The 22589-nt window shown below is 39.6% G+C and overlaps 1 protein-coding gene and 1 pseudogene across 2 annotated transcripts in view; both read right to left on the reverse strand.

Moving 5' to 3' along the window:
- The window catches only part of NSUN6 (NOP2/Sun RNA methyltransferase 6), a 56104-nt gene that overhangs the window by 25191 nt on the left and 8324 nt on the right, over positions 1-22589 (reverse strand). For both annotated transcript variants that reach the window (XM_047865063.1, XM_047865064.1), the window contains exons 4-6: positions 13246-13355; positions 11278-11431; positions 2729-2810 (exon numbers count right to left, since the gene is read on the reverse strand). In XM_047865063.1, the coding sequence (XP_047721019.1) occupies positions 2729-2810; positions 11278-11431; positions 13246-13355 (346 nt within the window). The remainder of the gene's footprint in view (positions 1-2728; positions 2811-11277; positions 11432-13245; positions 13356-22589) is intronic.
- On the reverse strand, positions 21342-21957 carry LOC125169589 (60S ribosomal protein L23a-like; annotated as a pseudogene).

The raw sequence follows: 22589 nt of genomic DNA on the forward strand, positions 1-22589 counted from the left end.
AAAGGTGTCCATTCGTTCTCACATTGGAATTGTATCCATTAGTATGTTCTCAAGAACTGGGAGAAGGTTACAATGCTCTCAAGTGAATCCAAGATTACCACTTGAAAACAGAAAATCAACGTGGAAAGCAGACACAAATGAGCAAGTACTCCCCCTATGGAAACAGGAAGCATTAAAATCAATGCAAATCATTCAGGCATCTGAAGACCAGTCCCTCCACATTAAACACTAAAAACAGCTTAACCTGTTACAGATTTTCTCTTCAATGGTCTAATTTATTCCAAAAATATTTAAAAATTGAACTCCAATATGAAAACACTAAAACATGTATGTGGCTACTGGAGATCTGGTGATTCCTTATCTGAAGACAACTGGTTATACTTGTCTCCTAATAACATTAATGTATGGGTCAAAAATGACAGAAATCTGCAATCAAACATAAATAATACATTAAGAACCTTCTGGCCATGCAATAAATTGAAATTGTCAAACAGTCCAAATGAAAAGGCTTCATTAAATATTTAAATAATGACAAACTTTTCTTAAAATAATTTAGTCTACTACCTTTCTCTACAGTATATCCCAATCCTAGCTACACAAGAGAATCACCTAGTGAGTTTTCCAAAAAGGTTTAGTCCTGATCTAGAATAGTGAAACCAGAATTTCTGGCAACAGGGCCTAGGCATCAGTGTTTTCAACACTGCCCCAAGTGACTCTAACGTGCAGCCAGATGCACCCCATTGCTATGCTATAGTGATTCTCAACCTTAACTGCACATGAGAATTGCATGGGAGAGCTTTTAATCGTCCTGACCCAGGCCCCACCCCAGTCAGACCAACTAAAACCAATTCTGGTGCTAGTGCCCAGGCAATAGTATTTATTTAAAAGCTCCTTAGGTTGTCCAACCTCATCTGGCTCTTAAATTAATTATTTACAAGGAACGAGGCAATGAGAAAATTAAGTTTCAGGCACTGTGTTTTATTCCAGTTAAACTAAAATGTTATTAGAATATAGCTGAAAGCAGTTCTTGTAAGTATTTAACTGCTAAACTTTTAACTGACAATTATTTCAAATGTGAAGGACATCTAAGATTATTTTGAGATTCTGTGGACTGTGTTTAAGCAATTCAAAAGTTCCCTTTTGACTGTGAAAAGCCAAATGGTATTACACAGTTGTAGTTTTAATGATTGTATACAACACTCCAATTAACTCTGAAAAGTATATTCTAGTATATAACTTCGAGCGCTAAAATGAAAAATAATCAGTTATCAATAGCCCCTTACACATACACATACCCCAGCAAAACAAAGTCTCCAATGCAAAGCTTTTGCATTAGCTGTTAGAAGTAACAAAGAATATAGATTTGGGGATAATGCCAAGGCCAAGAGGTATCCAAAAGCAGGAAAGAGAAAGCGAAAGAGAACCCCACAAATTTCCCCAGGAATTTTGCAGCAGCTCTATAATTCCACCCATTCTATAAACTAACCTCACCAAGTAGGTAGACAAAGGCTACCAGTTGCCAAACTCTTATGCTTATGAAATATGATTTATTCAAGGTGTAAATTTCTTCAGCCAGTCATCCTATGAACTACCTTGTGTCACAAGTTAAATGGTTATTGAACATCATTCAATAATGTGTTCAGTATCAGCTGTCTTAAATTGTAAGCCAGTTAATGCTTGTGGTAATATATTCCAAGCACTTAGCGCAACTCCAAATTTTAAAACAAAGGCGGGGGGCGGGGGGCTGGCACAGATTACCAAAGAAGAATTTGAATAATAGCGTGTAACTATATAGTAGGTTATATACCCTATGTGTTACACCATCACTATTGTAGAATCAGATAATACACATAAATCTTTTTTCCTGTTTGTTCCCATTAGAAATAATCTTTGGGTTTATGTCTTTTGATTAAACACTGGGCAGAGCAGAAAGTAAATGGCATGTGCATTTAGGTCAGGGTTCAGACATTACTAATTATGAACTGTATATGACCTTGTCCAAGAAACCTAACAGATCTGATACTCAGTATCTTCATTACATATTGGGAGTAGTAACAATAATACCATCTAACCAATGAACTGTAACAAATCAAAAGAGTTACCGTCTGCAAAAGTATGCAATAAACTGGACATGGCAAAATAAACTGTCATATCACAGCAATTGATAACCACCTGACAAAAATGTGTTAGTAGTAAACCATCTGCATCTCACTCAAAGTTACAAATACACTTATATGTATATCAACACATGCATTATTTAGACATTAATATTTTGAGATGGAAAATAATGATTATAATGAGCTGTTAAAGCGCCTTTGGGCAACAGAGGGTTAAAAAAAAGTTTAAAATTCAGTTGAGGGGCACCTGGGTGGCTCATCGGTTGAGCACCCAACTTCGGCTCCAGTCATGATTTCATGGTCCATGAGTTCGAGCCCAGCATCAGCAAGCTACTGTCGGCACAGGACCTGCTTCAGATCCTCTGTCCGTCCCCCCTTCTCTCTGCCCCTCCCCCACCTATGCTCCCTAGCAAAAATGAACATTAGGAAAAAAAATCAATTGAGAAAAAGAGAGTACGTACAAAGTTTTTTCTTACTGCTCATTAACAAAAGGTAGATCAGAAAAATAAACCACAAAAAATATGGTAATAGAAAAAAAACACTGTATTTGAAATAACTCACTGAAGTTATGTTTCAATGTTAATAAATATTTTGCTTTCACAAATACTTACCTGTAAAAATAAGTAGTTGGGCAGTACATTGTCAAATGAGGGGCTGAGGTATATCGGTTCTGTCATTCTTATGCCTATACCTCTGAAAAGCAGAAAATCTGACATTAGTCTGTATAAAGTCCATAGTCTATACAAACTCCACTTCTGGGAACATACCCAAGCAGCCCAATAAATATAGGATGTTCTCCCTTTTTAAAACCTCTTTAACTCAACACCACAATCCTTAGGATATTCCTGTGAATTGTCTATGACTCATTCCCTGCAGTAGAAGGCCATCAGGAAAAGTAAAAAGGATAAAGTTACATAAAATTTTCCTTTAGGCACAAAGGAGTTTTTCAGAGATTTGAACACACTGAAAAAAGCAAAGAATGGCTTGAATCTTTAAAAAAACAACACACAGTTATTTAATTAAAAATGTTATTTACATTAACATACAATAGTTGTATTGTTATTTTACCTTTTAATTCCAGTATACAGTGCTGTATTAGTTTCAGGTATACAATATAGTGATTCAACAATTCTATACATTATTCAGTGTTCATGAGAATAAATGTGCTCTTAATCCCCTTTATTTCACTCACCCCCCCCCCCCAACCTCCACCTCCCCTCTCATAACCATCAGCTTGTGCTCTATCTAACCAGGCTCCTGGTTTTTGGTTTGTCTCTTTTTTTCCCTTTGTTTGCTTGTTTTGTTTCTTAAATTCCACATGAGTGAAATCATATGGCATTTGTCTTTCTTTGACATCTGAGTCTTTATTTATTGATTTATTCTAATCTTTCTGGTAACAGATCCATGATCACTGTTAACAGCAATCAACAGTTTCTGAATCCTTCAGTTTGGAAGGCACTATGCTAGGTACTTGTATTTATTTATTGATTTATTCTAATCTTTCTGGTAACAGATCCATGATCACTGTTAACAGCAATCAACAGTTTCTGAATCCTTCAGTTTGGAAGGCACTATGCTAGGTACTTGTATGAAAAACAAAAATATACTTGGGGCGTCTGGGTGGCTCAGTCGGTTAGGCCTCCAACTTCAGCTCAGGTCATGATCTCACAGTTTGGGAGTTCAAGCCCCGCATCGGGCTCTGTGCTGACAGCTCAGAGCCTGGAGCCTGCTTCAGATTCTGTGTCTCCCTCTCTCCCTGCCCCTCCCCTGCTCATACTCTGTCTCTCTCTCTCTCAAATAAATAATATACATTAAAAAAAATTAAAAAAAAAAATATATATATATACTTAAGAGTCATGCCGATGCTAAGAAACAACAAACATGCCACACAACTCTCTTCTCAACTCTTTAGAGAGTAATTGCCCAGTACTGACACAATCCTTACAATGAGCTCTGTCCCATTTTATAAGGGGCAGGGGAAATGATCAGAGCAGGAAGTGCAAGGGCCCAGGAGAACATGGTGGATGGTGATTCATCAGGACAAACATCGCAATCTGACAGAGGCTGTCAGAGACTATCAAAGGCAAGAGGAAGTACACAAATAGTTAGAGAATGCCAAACATGGCCTGGCGTATCAGGCCACACCACAAAGAGGAAGAAAAAAAGCCAATCAACACCATGTTCCAGGGATCTAAGGGGCACAGAAAAAGCGCAATCTAATAATAAAGGCAAGGATGAGAACAGGATTGAACCCAGGTGCAGGAGTACACGTATAGCATCTAAGTATGGACATCGAGAACAAACTCAAAGCTTCTGAACCAATCCTGGAGCAGAAGCATCCATTCCAATGATCTGCACCCTGCCTGACATAGGTAGTTGGGCTAATTTTACTCACAACACTCCTGCCACCAAATGTGCAAGGTTTTCTCTCAAACCACCCAGGGGTCCTGCAATTCAGTTCAGTTCTGACTCTAACTGCCTGGGATTATCGGGAGACTGCATAGGCTCAAAGGTTAAATCCAACAAGACTGGTCTCACTCCAGATGCCAGCTGCACATCCCAAGGTGCCGCCTGGACTTCCGATCAATTGGCTATAAATTTGGGGGTTTCCACAGTGCCCTCCCAGGTTTGAAAATTCGCTAGAACTCACAGAACTCAAAAAAGCACTTAGTATTACTAGTTTACCATGGAGGATTCAAGTTAGTATTGGCCAAATCAAAGGGATGCGCAGAAGGTATGGGAGAGGCGCATGCATCACCACCACCCGCCCCCCTCCCCCCAGCACTTCCATGTGTTTACCAACCTGGAAGCTCTCTGAAGCCCACCATCTAGGAGTTTTTATGGGGGTTTCATTACACAGACACGATTAAATCACCGACTGCTGGATATTAAGTGAATCTCCAGGCCCTCTCCCCACCCTGGATGTCCAGGGGTAGAGCTAAAAGTTCCAACCTTCTTACCACGTGGTTGGTTCCTCTCGCTAGTGCCATCTAGATGCTACCTAGGGACCCCCAGCTACCAGTCTTCTCATTACCATACAGAAGACACTCATCGCTATGGAGATTCCAAGGACTTGGGGAGTTGTGTGCCAGGAACCCAAAGACCAAATTATTATTATGCCTCAGAAGGATAAGTTTATACTGCCCTTTGAAGTGAAATAATTGCTGTAGCTATTCATGGACTGCCATCGCAGTGAGATGACTATGATGTCCACTCAGTTCTAACATCCTTTGTCATACAGTAAATATGAACTCCTTTCTCCCCCTTCCCATCCCTTTTATCCTCCCTCGATGTGTCTGCATCTCTCCTTTTAATGAGAGTTAGTTAATCAGTTCAGTCTTTGGTCCTTGCTCCAGCTGGGATCAAATCTAGCCACTTCCTGCACAGTTGCTGTCCCTGACAAGAAAAAATACAAAGGAACCTTCTGAAAAGTCACAGCCTCACATTCAAAAGTCAGTCATTTGTTGGTATAACTGGTATACTGACCTTGATCAACACCTCAACCCCTGCCCAGAGTCCGAATCCATTATGGAACACCTTGAATGCCACAACCCACCTGCTCACTCTTTTGTAATTTAAATGAATTTGTGACTCCCAGGACACTAGTCCTCTGAAAAATACTCAAAACATTAGCATTTATAGGCCTGCCTTTCTAATCCAGTTCCCACCTAGTGTTTCAAGTTCTGCTATTTGGGTATCCCCTTCTGACCACCAGCACAAGTACGTTCGTCCATACAGTATTTAACTTAAAGTACAACTTTTTTTGTTAGGTGTGTCTCCATATAATAATGCAACGCACCAGATCTCATCAAAACAGGCTGTTAGTAAATTAATCTACCTCTATGAAGTCTAAGACTCAACTCTGCTATAATTCAAGAAGCCAAAGGGTGCAAACTTACCAACCGAATAACAAAGTGCTACTAGTTGACGTAGTTCTAAAATTCCACAAGAAACATGGTGTATGTACAGTGTTCCTTGGTTATGGAAGCATGCTTTTCCTCACATAGGCAGAGAAAGAAATCCTAACAGCGTAACTGGATGCGGAGTTTAAAAGTTGAGTTTACAAAAGAGTTTTCTGAAAGATGGCTGCCTGCTACTCCCACCAAAAAACATTACTCAGAAAAGTCTGTCAGTGTAGTAGTTCTGAATAATATAAGGGAATGAAGAGTGGAAGAAGGTTCGAGATGGCAGAATAAAAAGATCCTGAGCTCACCTCCCCCCACAGACACAACAAATGTGCAGCTACATATGGCATAATTCATTCTGAAGGGGACTTAGAGATTGGATGAACAGAGCCCCCACAACAAGAGACAGCACCAAGATGGGTAGAAATGGCAGAGATACATTCCTGATAAGGAAAAAGCCACACCCCAGGAACAACATTCCATGGTCAGAGGGGACCTCAAAGGAATCTTATCTCCCTGAAGAGAGATCGAAGCTCCACATCAGGCAACCCAACCCTTGGATCCTGCATGGAGAGATGAGCTTCCAAAACAGCTGGCTTTAAAAACCAACAGGGAGTAGGTCCAGGAAAATTACAGAACCACAGGGAAAGGAAAACCCACTGAAAAAAGCCTTCCACACAGACTCAACCCAGAACCCAGTACAAATGGTTTCAGATCAGATTAAAAAACCACATCAAAAAGAACAAAAAAGATTAGAGCCAGATCAAAAAGCACATGCGCCATAGAAGTAGACCTACTTACTAATCTCGGAATAACTGCTGAAGGGGATGGAGGGGACTCGCCCTGGGGGGTAAGACACTGGGGGCAGCCCTGCTGATGCTGGGATGAAAGGCACCATTTTGAAATTTCCCTCTAGACCGCTGAAGCCACGGTGTGCATCCCACTGAGAACCCCATACGACCCCAGCCCTCAGCAGGGCCTTGCAGTCTACAGGGTGATAATTCCACCCACCAGCACACCTGCAGCCATCAGGGATGGGCCTCCAGCTAACCAGGCAAGGGAGGGAAGAATGCACCTGGAGCTACTGAGGGGCTGCCACAAGAGTAGGACACATATAGCCCACCCAGGGAACACCCCTGAAGCACCTGCGTCTGGTGGTCGGCGCGAGGGAATCGCACTTCTGGGCCCTACAGGTCATTTCTTACATAAGGCCACTCCTTTACGACCAGGAGATGTAGATGAACTATGGAATACATGGAAATAAACATAGAGTTAGGCATAACGGGGAGACAAAGAATATGTTCCAAACAAAAAAATAAAACAAAAGAAAAAAAAACTAAACGGAGATAAACAATCTACCCAAGAGAAAGTCCAAAGTAATGGCCATCAAACTGCTCATCAAACTCAGAAGAAAAATGGATAAACACAGAGAGAATTTCAACAAAAATAAAATATAAGAAAAGTTCCAATTAGAGGTGAGGAATAACAAATAAAAATACACTATAGGGAATAAACAGCAGATTACTGATATAGAAGAACAGAGCAGTGATCTGGAAAACAGGGTAGTAAAAGTTACCCAAACTGAAAAAAAAAATGAAAAAATAATTACAAGTGTCAAGGATAGTTTAAGGGACCTGTAAGCCAACATCAGTGCACTAACATTCCCCTTCTTGGGGTCTCTAGAGGAAGAGAGAGCGAAAGGGGCAGAAAACTTATTTGAGAAATAGTAGATGAAAGTGTCCCTAATTTGGCAAAGGAAACAGACATCCAGGTCTAGGAAAAACAAAGAATCCAAAAAAAGATGAACTCAAAGATATCCCCACCAAGACACATTATAATTAAAAATGTCAAAAATTAAAAACATAAAGACAGAATCTTAAAAGCAACAAAATAAGAAAAAAAAAAAGCATTAGTTACATATAAAGGAACCCAACCCCTACCCTGCACATCACACTATCAATTTCTCAGCACAAATTTTGCAAGCCAGAAGATAGTGAGTGCCACAATGTTTTCAAAGTGCTTACAATCAAGAATACTCTACCCAGAAAGGGTATCATTTACAATTGATGGGGAGATAAGAGTTTATCAGAGAAGCAAAAGCTAAAGGATATCATCACCACTAAATTAAATTTATAATATTAAAGGGACTTCTTTAAACAAAAAGGAAAAGGCCATAATTAGAAATAAAGATATATGAAAGAAAAAAAATCTCATCGGTAAACGAAAATATATAGTAAAGGTAGTGGATCAACCACTTATAAAACTAGTCTGAAGGTTAAAAGACAAGAGTGTAAAATCACCTATACCTATAATAATTTAGATAAAAAATACATAGGATAAAAAGATGTAAAATATGATGGCATAAACATAAAATGCTGGTGGGTGGGGGTGGGGAATGTAGTGATTTTGGAATGTGTTCATAATTAAGCAATCACCAACTTAAAATACACTGTTATATACATAGATTACGTATGAATCTCATGGTTACCACAAACTGAAAACCTAGAATAGGTACACACACAAAAAAGAGGAAGTAATCCAGGCATAATATTAAAATCATCAAGTCCCAAGAGAAGAACAAAGAATTACAATCAGAAAACAAGTAACAAAATGGCAATAAGTACCATATAAATGATCTAAGCAATGAGTGGGGGCGCCTGGGTAGCTCAGTCAGTTAAGCATCCTCTTGGTTTCAGCTCAGATCATGATCTCGCAGTTTCATGAGTTCTAGCCCCATGTTGGGCTCTGCACTGACAGTGCTGGGGAGGCTAGTTGAGATTCTCTCTCTCCCTCTCTCTCTGCCCCTCCCCCACTCGCACTGTCTCTCAAAATAAATAAACTAAAAAAAATTTTTTTCAAACACATAGCATGAATGAATGGCTAAAAAACAAGACCCATCTATATGCTAACTACAAGAGATTCACTTCAGACCCAAAGACAAATACTGACTGAAAGTAAAAGGCTACAAAAAAATATTCCATGCAAATGAAAACTAAAAGAAAGCTGGGGTAGCAAGACTTATATGAAACAAAAAAGACTTTAAAACAAAAAGGCTGTAACGAGACAAAGAAGCACATTAAATAATCATAAAGAGAATCATTAATAACAGTAATAATAGGGGACTTTAACACCACACATACATCAATGGATAGATCATCCAGACAGAAAATAATCCAATAACAGCTGTTAAGAACACATCAAACCAGATCGACTTGATACAGGATATTCCATCCCCAAACAGCAGACTACACATTTTTCTCAAGTGTACATGTAACATTTTCCTAGATACACCACGTTAGGCCACAAAACAAATCTCAATAAATTTAACATTTAACAAGACTGAAATCACATCAAGCTTCTCTTCCTACACAGCAGTATCAAAGTAGAAATCAGTTGCAAGAAACTAGAAATCAATCACAAGAAGAAAAGTGCCCACTGATAGATGAATGGATTAAGAAAATGTGGTATATATACATATACACACAGGAATATTAGTCACAAAAAAGAATGAAATCTTGCCGTTCATGACAACATGGATGGCCCGCAAGTGTACTATGCTAAGCGAAGTAAGTCAGATAAAGACAAATACTGTTATGATTTCACTGTATGTGGGATCTAAAAAACAAATGAACAAACGAAACAAAATAGAAACAGAATCATAGATACAGAGAACTGATGGGTACGACAGGCAAGGGGGTGACAGTAATGAATAAAATAGGTGAAAAGGATTAATTTTCCAGCTATAAATCAGTTACCAGGATCAAGTTATGGGGGTTAAATAAGTTACAAATAAGATTAAATAAGTTATCAAAAGTGGTGCCTGGGTAGCCCAGTTGGTTAAGGGTCTGACCTTGGCTCAGGTCATTAGCTCATGGTTTGTGGGTTCCAGCCCCATGTCGGGCTCTGAGCTGACAGCTCAGAGCCTGGAACCTGCTTCGGGTTCTGTGTCTCCTGATCTCTCTCTCTCTGCCCCTCCCTCGCTTGTACTCACTCACTCTCTCTCAAAAATAAATAAATAAACCTGAAGGAAATTTAAAAAATAAAATAGTTATCAATAAAACATGGGGATGTAAGGTATGCCATAGGAAAGATAGTCAATAATATTGTTACAACTCTGCATGACCACAGATGGTAACACCTTATTGTGGTGACCATTTTCTAATGCATATAAATACTGAATCACTGTGCTGTATACCTGAAATACAATATTGTATGTCAATTATTCTTCAGGAAAAAAAAAAAATGAAGCCAGTCACACACACACACACACACACACACACACACACACACACACAAAGAGGATGAGGCGTGTACTAACAACAGAACTGAAGGAGGCAGTCAAAGCATTGATTCCCTATTTCAGACCCAAAGAAAAACACAACATACATATGCTTTATCTTCATATTCATAAGCCATCTAAGAATAAAATATTTGCTCTTGGCCATTTGGAAAGTGCCTGCTTTCCAGAGTTAGCTAATCCAATAATCTGTTACTTCTGAAGAAGTAATTTCAATCATAAACCCAAATCACTGCAACATGAAAACTGTTCCAGGAATCAGGGACATGGTCCAGTTCTCCGCGGATAAACGCACAGCTTTCAGTACCTCTACATCAGCTGTCAGCGGTGGGGTAATGGAGCTGTCCACAGAACTCCTTAAACAGTTTAGGCCGAAACGTGAAGCAAAAGCAGACTCTGGACTGCCCACAGATTTGATGTGTTTAGAGCCAGGAGCAACCTGAGATGATTTAACAATAACTGTATCTTAATTTGGTTTGAGTAAATCCAAACACTAATCCTTGACCACAAGTAGCCATGTGGCTTTCTGGTAAAAATTTCTTTTCATATAAATTTTTTGCTTTTTAATTTTTATTAAAATCATAAGCTTTTCCTTTCACAAAGTCAGATTGTTTAAAAAGCTCTGGATAGGTCACAATTTATCCTTTTTCAAGATGAGTACTGTTCCCCCAAAGATGCAACAATTTTTAAATCAATAAAATTCACAAGGAAAACTGAAAATGACAACTACAGTGTGACTATGTGATTACTCAGGGCCCTTTAATCTAAACGCCTACTCTTTCACCTAAAAGCAATTTTTCAAAAACCATGGAAATACGCACTCAACGATTATTTTCCAGTTGAATTTATACCAACAAAATTTTATAATGCAACTAGATCTATTTTTGACATTGTTTTTATTTTCCTTGAATCACCAGAAAGGATGTACATTTCCCCCAAACAAAACTTGACGACATACTTCAGTTCAGGTAGCCCATTGAAGATTTCTTTGCGGCTTAGCTCAGAAATCCCATTGCCAAGAAATACTTTCGTTCCATCAAATTCTTTGGCTCCTTTCTTACATTTGCCTTTAATATCAGAGTATACAGAAATAACATCTCCAGCTTTCATAACTAAGAAAGAAGAAAATCAGATGATACTAATTAAACTCTGTTTTGGTAGGAGAATAGTGAACATTCTTTAAGCTGGACTAGGGACATGAAAGGGCATCACGAGTGGGTATGGAGGTCTAAACTGGCTCATTATCTCAAAATAACCCCTTACAGAAAATACTGCTTTTTGCTTTTAAATGTTCTGTAACAATAAATCTAACTGAAGACTTTTTTCTAGGAAAACAAAAAAACAAAAGTCTTCAAAACATTCTATCTAAATTGGAAGAATTTAGCTAAGCAGAAAAGGAAGGTATCTCCTACTTGAATTATTTTCTCCAAACCTAACATTCCCTAAAAAATTTCATTTAAATTTTGGTATCTTTGGCTCAATCCTCAAAGTTCTAAGGTTCCTTTAAAAAGATCCCAGGGCACCTGTTGAGGGCCTGACTCTTGATTTCGTCTCAGGTCACGATCTCACGGTTCATGAGTTTTAGCCCCACGTTGGGCTATGTGCCAACAGAGCGGAGCCTACTTGGGACCCTCCCTCCCTCCCTCTCTCCCTCTCTCTCTCTTTCTCCTCCCCTCACCCCACATCCCCATTCCTCTCCCTCCGTTTTCACTTTTTTTTTAAAACGATTCCTCAAAAAAGTATACTAAAATCCCTTAAAGAAATTTTTCTAAATCCCACAACCCTGTTATTTCTTTGCAGGTTTCCTATTATAGCAGTTACAGCAGGGATATAAATGATAAGCACAAACATTCATTCATATATATATATATATATACATGTGTGTGCATGTGTGTATATATATGTATGTGTGCACATATACACGCACATACATATACATGTGTATGTACTCACAACACCTTGAAACTACAGAGTACAGAATTTATTTCTATGGTTAAGTCTAATTTTTATAGTCATTTCATTAATTTCAGTAACACATCCTGATGACTTTCAAAATGGGAAATTGTATTCCACTTCTTCTTAGACCTAGCCTGCCACAAATTTGTCTAGCCCATTAACTTGACCACAGTAGTGAGTAGCAGATCAGCTTGAGCTAGAACTGTTCACACAGATCAGGGGTCAGTGACCTTTTTCTGTAAAGGTGGTAAGCAGCTGAGGCTTTGTGAGCCACATCAAGTCTACTGGCATATTCTGCGTTTTAAAACAATCTTTTAAAAATGGAAAAACCATTTTCAGTTGTGAGCCACGCAAAAGCAGACATGGGCCAGACTTGGCCAGTGGGCAGTAGTTTAGCATACACTAATGTAGGTCAAGTTATTTATTTCACAGACAAGATAACTGAAGCCCACAGACTGAATAACTTACCAAGAGATCAAAACCCCTGTCTCTTGATTTCAAGCCCAATAAATTAGGACTGAACCACAGTGACTAACTTACTAAGCATAATGTAACAGGTCATCAACTGAGTGAGTAAATTAAGAATATTGACTTTTACTCCAATATTAAAATTCCAGGTACTGAAGGTTACCCACACAGTGACAACAGAAGTCTGAGGGCAATGGACTTAAGAATACAAAATAAAATCTCACTGACATCTTACACTCTATTAATCAGTAACAGTCCTCTGAAGATCATCTCACATACCCTTATAAGGAAAGGAAAAAACTGGCAGACCTTACGTGGATGCCAAATTTGTTACACCGTATCAGATAAATCTCTCGCTGGCTATCCCAAACGTAAAACTTGGAAAATATCCGATAAACTTGAAATGCATCTGAGTGATAGTTAAATAAAGTTTCCATTTGATCATGTACACGGATTTTAAAGAATCTTTTATTTTACAGAGACGGTTAAACATTATACTTACATTTCGAAGCTGACACAATTCCGGGAACGTAGACATGGGCTCCTCTTAACACTGCGTTGCCACACTGTGCTCCCACAACTGCTTCACACTGCTGTTTTTTTATATTCCTCCTAGGGATGTAAGATGAGCAATTTAACAGAGTAATACACCCCCAACCAAACTATTTAATGTCTCAATCTAAACCCTTAAAACCTCTTTAGTCTTGACTGTCCTAAGATAATCCCACTAATGGATAACTAAGAAAAAGCAAGCTAAAAAAAAAAAGCTGAATACAGAGAAAGTAGTTTAGAGAGCGGGGTGGGACACACTTGAGAAAAGAAAAAAATAGAAAGATGTCCATCTGGTGGAAGGCAATAAAGTGGCACCAAAAACTGCTTACTCATTTAATGAGCATTGCTGTTTTCATAACAGCATTAGGAGGGAAGAAAAATAAAGTCCCTGTCTTCAAAGACTAAAAAAGGCCCTAAACAGACAATAAAACATTTCTAAAATGATAAACTGCTGCATGGTAAACCGTTCGTATTTTAAAACAAAGATGTCTTTTAGTCTTCCTTTACTGTCCAACTTTTTTGAGTGTTTTCCAATTTCTCACTTCCCATGCACTCCTTAGACAACTAACACCTGGGGGTCACTTCTAACACACAGAAAAGACTTTTTCAAAAGTCAGGGGGTGCCTAGGTGATTGGCCCCAAATAAAAATCGTAAGCACTGAGTCTCTGATGAGCCACCCTGGTTGGCAACATCTCACAGGTGTTGTCAAAACTCCTTGCAGCATAACTGTGTGTGTCCTGTCTTCCTTCGATAATCTCCCAATGGTCAAATCTCACTAAGCTTCTCAGCTTTATTCCACTCCTGTCTTACATTCTCACTGTTCATTTTCGATCTACGTCTTGAAGAGGTCTATTCCCCACATTCCAAAACATACTGCATTTCTTCTCACCTTGCATTCTACCCCTTGGCAATCTCAGTATTTCAATAATGACTTACAAAAATGACCTGTGTACTCGTATGTATGGGCTTTTAGGACCCTGGACTGGTATTTCTCATCACCTGCAGGTAACTGTATGTAGGTGTCCCCTAGTCACTTCAAGCTTACCAAGTCCTAAACAATGTTACCTTTCTCTGAATCACTCCTTCATCCTTAGCACATCCCAAATCTTCCAATCCTTCTGTTGCCAATCTTGAACAGAGTGTCATCTGCCTCAATACCCAAACCGGAAGTCTCAACATTATTTTAAATCCCTTTTTTCCTAAACCTCCTTACTCGACATATATTGCATTACCAAATCATGCCACCTCTAATTCTCCGACAGGTCTTCTGGACCCATCCTCCAACACTGGACCTACATCAGCTCTTGACTTAATTACTGAAATAGCTTTTTGGCTTTTTCACCCTCGACTATTTTCAGATCTTCTTTATGTCTTTGGCATTCTGCAGTTTCATTCTGAAGTAGACATGGAATTATTTTTATTTTTGGCTTCAGACTCATTGTACTTCTTACATGTCTTTTATAAATCCTGGAAAATTCTTAGTATTACACTTTTGAATACTGTCTTTCCCCCATTATTTCTATTCTTTTTTTTTCTTTTTTTTAACATTCATTTGAGAGACAAAGAGAGACAGAGCACAAGCAGGGGAGGGGCAGAGAGAGAGGGAGATGCAGAATCTGAAGCAGGCTCCAGACTCTCAGCTGTCAACACAGAGCCTGATGCAGGGTTCAAACTCACGGACTGCGAGATCATGCCCTGAGCCAAAGTTGGATGCATAACCAGCCACCCAGGAGCCCCAAATCTATTTTTTAAATATTTATTTATTTTTGAGAGAGAGAGAGAGAGAGAGAGAGAGAGACAGACAGACAGACAGACAGCGTGAGCAGGGGAAGGGCAGAAAGAGAGGGAGACACAGAACCCTGAAGCAGGCTCCAGGCTCTGAGCTGTCAGCACAGAGCCCCACATGGGGCTTTAACCTGTGAACAGTGAGATCATGACCTGAGCCGAAGTCGGATGCCTAACTGACTGAGCCACCCAGACACCCCTAAAAACTCTGATTTTAAAGTTGCTACCTGGGGCGCCTGGATGGCGCAGTCGGTTAAGCGTCCGACTTCAGCCAGGTCACGATCTCGCGGTCCGGGAGTTCGAGCCCCGCGTCAGGCTCTGGGCTGATGGCTCGGAGCCTGGAGCCTGTTTCCGATTCTGTGTCTCCCTCTCTCTCTGCCCCTCCCCCGTTCATGCTCTGTCTCTGTCTGTCCCAAAAATAAATAAACGTTGAAAAAAAAAATAATAAAATAAAATTAAAGTTGCTACCAGAGGGGCGTCTGGGTGGCTCAGTCGGTTAAGCATCCAACTTTGGCTCAGGTCATGATCTCGCAGTTTGTGAGTTTGAGCCCCGCGTCGGGCTCTGTGCTGACAGCTCAGAGCCTGGAGCCTGCTTCAGATTCTGTGTCTGCCCCTCCCATGCTCATGCTCGCTCTCTTTCTCTCAATAATAAATAAACATTAAAAAAAAATTTTTTAAGTTTCTACCAGAGAGCTCTACTCTGCTAAAGTTCAGGGGGAAATAGGATCCTTCAATTTGCTGTATATGCTGTTCTCACTTATGGAGGTTTGAATCTTAGTATATAGCATTCAACCATGAGAAATGTGTATGGCCAGCACTGAATGTGTGTCACTCAAGGGTGGTTTTGCCTGGCTTTTGCCAAGCACCTCATGAACTGGCTTGGGATCATATTTTTATGTTAATTTCCTAGACTGCAGGTTTCAAGACCACTTGGGTAGTATGAATTTGAATTCCAAACCTTTATGAGGTATGAACCATAGTTCCACATTCTCAGATTTGTCTTCTTCAACCCAGATCCTAAGACAAGAGAGATCAACTCCTGATTATTGCCTTGCACTGACTGCTGGATACTTCTCAGCTCCTAGGGTTAATAGCCTCTTATTAAAATGAAAGGCCCTAGGGGAGCCTGGGTGGCTCGGTCGGCTGAGCATCTGACTCTTGATTTTGTCTCAAGATCCCAACATCATGGGATCAAGCCCCATGTGGGGCTCCGTGCCAGGTGTGGAGCCTGCTTAAGATTCCCTCTTTCCCTCTCCCCTGCTCGTGCTCTAACACACACACACACACACACACACACACACACACACCAACAAAAGAAAAAGGCCCTAGATTTAGGAGACCAACTAACTACCTCCCCTCCCACATCCCCCAACCCTAAATATGAGCTCACATGCTTTGTTTTCAGTTACTCTTCATTCTAATCCCTGAATATCTCACTCACATTCTCAACCACCCAGGTGTGCATCTTCTGGCCTATTTTTTATTTAGTATTCCTAGGTTGTGTGTAGCAGAAACATTTTCAGGTTATCTAGGTCACCATATCATTGGAAATACAACACTCTGAAATGGTTGGTTTACAGTCTTGCAATTCATCTGCTTTCAAAAATTTTTTCAAACTTTTTGGACTGCAACCCAATGTTACAAATGCACTTATTATCACAACCCAGTACACATATGTAGGTGTGTGTGTATCTATCAAATGTTTCATGAAACATCTTCACTGTGTGCAATGCACTAGGATACGTTACAAAATAATATCCCATTTCTTTTATAAAATACTAAAAAGACATTATATTGATTTTACAACCTACTAATGGATCGTGATCTGCATGCAGTTTGAAAAACAACTTTATGCACCACCAATATTCTTTAGCTCCTATGTTCTGCGCAAAACAAAAACAAAAACAAAAACAACCTAAATATTCCTTAGTTGAAAAAATCTTTTTACATTTGACAGCCAGCCTCCCCTAACTTTTTCAACCTCATCTTTCACCAACCTCTCTGCAAAAGCAACTGAATAGACAAACCTGATCACTTTTGTCATGAGCCACCTTACATTTTCACACCCCCATACTTCTTTCTCTCCACCTTGCATACCCTTCCCCATCTTACCTCATCAGCCTACTGCCTGCTCACTTTCAAGTCTCCAATGAAATAACATCCACTTGCAGAAAACCTTTACTAATTTTCTTTTACTCAGTCATTCCTATTCTGTGCTCTGATGGCACTTCATGTACACCTTCACTGTTAACGGTCTGACTCACACCAAAGTTTTCTGTTTTTAAATGAAACAACTACGTTTCATTCATCTTTGTAAAACCTTGGGTCCTCCACATAGCACCAATTCAAAAAATGTCTTGTGGCATGGAAACTCGTAGTGTGAATCACAATATTTTATGGGGATAACCACTTCACGGAGAGGACAGAAGGAAAGACTATGGAAAAAATAATGAAATCCTGCCATTTGCAATGACATGGATGGAGCCAGAGTGTATTACGCTGAACAAAATAAGTTCAACCAGAGAAAGACAAATACCATATGATTTCACTCACATGTGGAATTTAAGAAACCAAACAGATGAACACAGGGAAAGGAAAGAAAAAAAAAGAGAGAGAGGGAAGCAAACCTTAAGACACTCTTAACTATAAAGGAGAAACTGAGGACTGCTGGAGGAGAGGACAGTGGGGGATGGGCTAAATGGATGATGGGTATTAAGGAGGACACTTGTGATGAGCATTGGGTGCTATACATAAGTGATGAATTACTAAATTCTACTCCAGAAACCAATATCATATTATATGTTAACTAGAATTTAAATTAAAACTTGAAACAAAGAAAAAAACAGAGTTAACATAGCAAGCCTGAATAGCTAGCCTTCCTTGGGAAGGCATGGCTATAAGGTTGGTCCTTGGCTGGCACCTGGGAACTTAGATTTCAAGCGGGTACTCACGGTTACCTGACAAGAATAGCTCACTATGCTTAAATTGTCTGTATAAATAATAAGGTACCAGGCAGGGGGTGCCTACATGATCACCCCCGAATAAGAATCCTGGTCACTGAGCCTCTCATAAATTTCTCTGGCTGGTAACATCTCATGTTGTCAAACCTGTTGCTGAGGGAACTGTTTCCTGTGTGACTCCACTGGAAGAGAATTCTGTAAAGCTTTCAACTGGTTTACCCTGTACTTTTTCCCACGTGCCCCTTCCTTTCACTGATTCTGCTTCAGATGACTTCACTGCAATAAATCATAGTCACAAATAATGCTGAATCCTAGGAGTCATACTAGAGAGTCATCAAACCAGGGAGTGGTCTTGGAGATCCCTCAACACTAGGACCAACTGTACAAAAACAAGTATCAAAGTGTAATTCAGCTTTCCTGCAGGGGAGAGTTTTAGGCAGGAAAGATAAAAGGACATGTCAAAGTTGATGCAGGGCCATAAAACCTGCCAAAAGCTTGACTTTTTATTGCAATGTTTACAAATAAAGGAATAAATCAACACCATTGAAGTGGATTTTCTGATCGCACAGTCATACAAATAAAAGGGAAAATAGAATGAAGGTACTCTGATTAAGAAAAAAATATTAAAATAGCTTTAAAAATGAGGGGTCTATGAACTAAAAACTGAGATTATGAGAATGTCCCACTAAAACATAAATGAAAACATAAACTTATTTATTTGGCACTTTTTAACTGCACATATTAGCAACTCTACACCAAACAGGAGATAATGAATATAATTTTAAGATGTTACATATTACTGCATTCCAACAAATATTTTTCAGCAGGGTTGCCATCTGTTTTCATCATAAATGTTTGTGCAATTGCTGGAGTATTCTATTGCATGTACCATATTATTTCATATAAATAGTAATTGAAATATTAAAGTGCTGATACTAGCAAGATAAGAAAGATAGAAATCACGCAGGCTGAGAGAGGCAAATCTGGCCTCCTTTGGATCTCCAGAGATTTATGCTACTGGATTAGTTATTCAGTTGTGAAGGAAAGAAAAAATTTTCATAACTGCTAAAAAATATTTTGTTGAGATTTTTGTCAAAAAGGGAGGTACACTATTAAAAAAAATGGAGAGGTTCTTAAAAATTATGAACTGAATATTAACCTCAAAAATTCTACTAATCTAAATGCAGTCTTTAGAAAATGCTGTTTGGGACAGGATGTTAAAACACTTTTTTAAAAATAAGTTTATTTATTTATTTTGAAAAAGAGAGAGTGAGAGAGAGAAGAAGGGGCAGAGAGAGGGGGAGACAGAGAATCCCAAGCAAGCTCCTTGCTGTCAGTGCAGAGCCCTATGTGAGGCTTGATCCCAGAAACCGTGAGATCCTGACGTGAGCCGCAATCAAGAATTGGACGCTTAACCAACCGAGCCACCCAGGTGCCCCTAAAAACACTCTTATATCAAGTGAAGGCTGACATTCAATTTTCTTCTAGGTTTTTCACTAAAGTTGACATGGATACCATCAAATGCAGCATGGATACCATCAAATGAACATCACCATAATGTTCAATTTCATTATGTTGCAAATGATAAGATCTTCCCAACATTAAAATATACTTCATCAGTATTAAGTATCATGTTAAGTATCCTGTTAAGTAACCTGAGGGAAACTGAATTTATGGTGAGAAATTACTTTTAAAATTGCTCACTATCTACAAACAAAGTTTAACCTCTATGTTTTGATTTTTTAATTTTAAATGCTTATTTTTGAGAGAGAGAGAGAGAGAGAGAGAGAGAGAGAGAGAGAGAAAGAGAGAGAGAGTGAGCACATGCACACGAGCAGAGGAGGGGAAGAAAGAGAGGACAGAGGATCTGAAGCAGGCTCTGTGTCGACAGCAGAGCCCAATGTGGGGCTCGAATCCATGGACCGCAGGATCACGAGCTGAGCCAAAGTCTGACGCTTAACCGACTGAGGCACCCAGGCGCCCCTGTTTTGGTATTTTCAGTAACTGTATGATATCTTGTAAAAGAGTAGGAGTAAGTGTGTGTATTTCTGTTTCTGAAGTCTGCAGAAATGGAGAAAAACAAATCAATCCGAGAAGGACATGCCGCTTATAATAAAACTAAGGAACAGCTAGCTATATTCCCAATGAGGAGGAATAATTGCCTGACAAAGGGAAATGTGGATCAAACCTAGTTCCTCAACAGGGTATGAAAAGGAAAGGCTCCTGGAGGCCTAATCAAGTATTTACTACTCAGAACCAGGACAGGGGGGTCCAGGTGGAGAAAAGACGATCTGAGAAGGTCTTGTCAGTACCCCATTCACAGCATATAAAGCTGAAAGAGGAACAGGACTGTCAACCCTGGCAAGCAGGTGTCTGTGTTTCCCTGAGAAATCTGGATAAACTTCCTGGAAGAAGCTAAGGGAAGGGGAAGAGCAACCAAGAGCAATGCTCCTCGCCAGAGTCAACGAGGCAGAAACACAATTTAAAGCCCGTACAAAAAAAGCTGTGAGCTAGAAGTCTTCACAGAAAGCCTCAACCTTTATCAGCTCCACTCACCAGGACTAGAAATTTGCTGCTAGAGAAAACTTGGTGAAAGCATTTCCAGAAAACACATCTGTTTAGTCGTCTAGGGACACATTTTACCCCGTTCTATAACATTTTTATGCGATCTGAAGAGAAACCAGAGTATTCTATAACATTTTTGAGCAAACTACAAAGGAGATGAAGCTATGTGAATGTAACTGCTTCTACTCAATGAATAATAAACAGAAAAGATTCATTCAACATGGGACCTATACATAGGTAGGAGCCAAAACAATATTACAACACCAAAACACAAACAAAAACCCAAGGAAAAAAACTCCAAATATGTCTTTGTACTTTTAAAAATAAGTAAAAGGAATAATTCAAAAATGGTATATAAGAAAAACAAGATAAAAAACAGAAAATAGTGGGGCACTTGGGTGGCTTAGTTAAGTGTCCAACTCTTGATTTTGGCTCAGGTCATGATCTCATAGTTTGTGAGTTCGAGCCCTGCGTCGGGCTCTGTACTGATAGCATGGAGCCTGCTTGGGATCCTCTGTCTCCCTGTCTGTGCCCCTCCCCTGCTCGTGCACTAGCACTCTCAAAATAAATACTTTCAATCCGTTAACGCAATGTTCTTAACTTCTGTTGTGTAACCGAGATAAGAGAGGGTTTCAAAAAAAAACAAAATAGAGAACTGGGAAATAAAATGATAATAAAGCCTCTGAAATAAGAACACAACAGGCTTCAGACGGCTATTTTTAGAAAGGCCTGTTTGCAAGGTCCGCCCTTGGTTGGCATCTGGAAAAGACTGTGAGAAACAGTTCCCAACACTGATTTAAAACCTTCCCTACTAAACTGTTTGTTTTTGTTGTTGAAAAAATTTATATTTAGATTTAGCCAGCTGGACTCAGTTTAGATGATCCCAATTTTGTTGGCAACATCCAAAGTATCATAGTCAGGAGCCAATGGAACATATGCTTTCTTTTCTCCATTGGGCCTGATCAGAGTGTTGACCTTGACAATGTCAATGTCATAGAGCTTCTTTACAGCCTGTTTGATCTGGTGCTTGTTGGCCTTGACATCCACAATAAACACAAGAGTGTTGTTGTCTTCTATTTTCTTCATGGCTGACTTGGCAGTTAGGGGAAACTTGATGATGGCATAGCGGTCAAGCTTGTTCCTCCTGGGGGCGCTCTTTTGAGGATATTTGGGCTGCTTTCGGAGATGCGGTGTCTTGGGCCATCGGAAGGTAAATGCCGTGCGGATCTTCTTTTTTTTTTTTTTTATGACTGTGGACACCTTTCAGCACTGCTTTCTTCGCCTTCAAAGCCCTTCCTTTGGCTTCAGCTTTGGGAGGAACAGGAGCTTCCTTCTTCACCTTCGGCTCCATCTTCGTGATAGGGCATTCCTAAACTGTTTGTATAAGCAATGTGCTTTATTCTGAACACCTGTTTCCCTTTTGGGAGCCTGAAATTTTGGTACATGCTGGGCAGAGGGTGATCACATGACCAGCGCCCAATAAAAACCTTGGCCACTGGGTCTAGTCTCTAATGAGCTGCCCTCCTGGGCAACTATTTTACTCGTGTCACAATTTGTTGCTAGAGGAATTAAGCATGTTCTAATAAGTCCATCGGGGAGAAGACTCTTGGAAGCTTGTGCCTGACTTCTTCCAGACTTTGCCCCATGCACCTTTCCCTTCTAGATTTGCTTTTGTATCCTTTTGTGTAATCAGTCTTCCCCAGGAGCACTACAACATACTGAATCCTGACTCATTCTTGTCAATCACAGCACCTGAGGGTTGGTTGTCTTGGGGTGCCCCAACACAGGAATACCTGCACTGGAGATCCAACCTACAGAGTCCTAGGGTCCTTATAATAGAGAATACAGAAAAGTACAACAAAAATATTCACAGAACTACTGGTGGACTTGTAACTAAAAAGTTATACTGTTTGACTAAAGAGCAAGAGAGAATAGTGAAAATCAAGCTATATCCCAGCCCAGTTTCTAAAGTTCAATGATGAA

The sequence above is a fragment of the Prionailurus viverrinus genome, chromosome B4 (genome assembly GCF_022837055.1).
Source record: "Prionailurus viverrinus isolate Anna chromosome B4, UM_Priviv_1.0, whole genome shotgun sequence".
In the NCBI taxonomy this organism is placed as follows: Eukaryota; Metazoa; Chordata; class Mammalia; order Carnivora; family Felidae; genus Prionailurus; species Prionailurus viverrinus.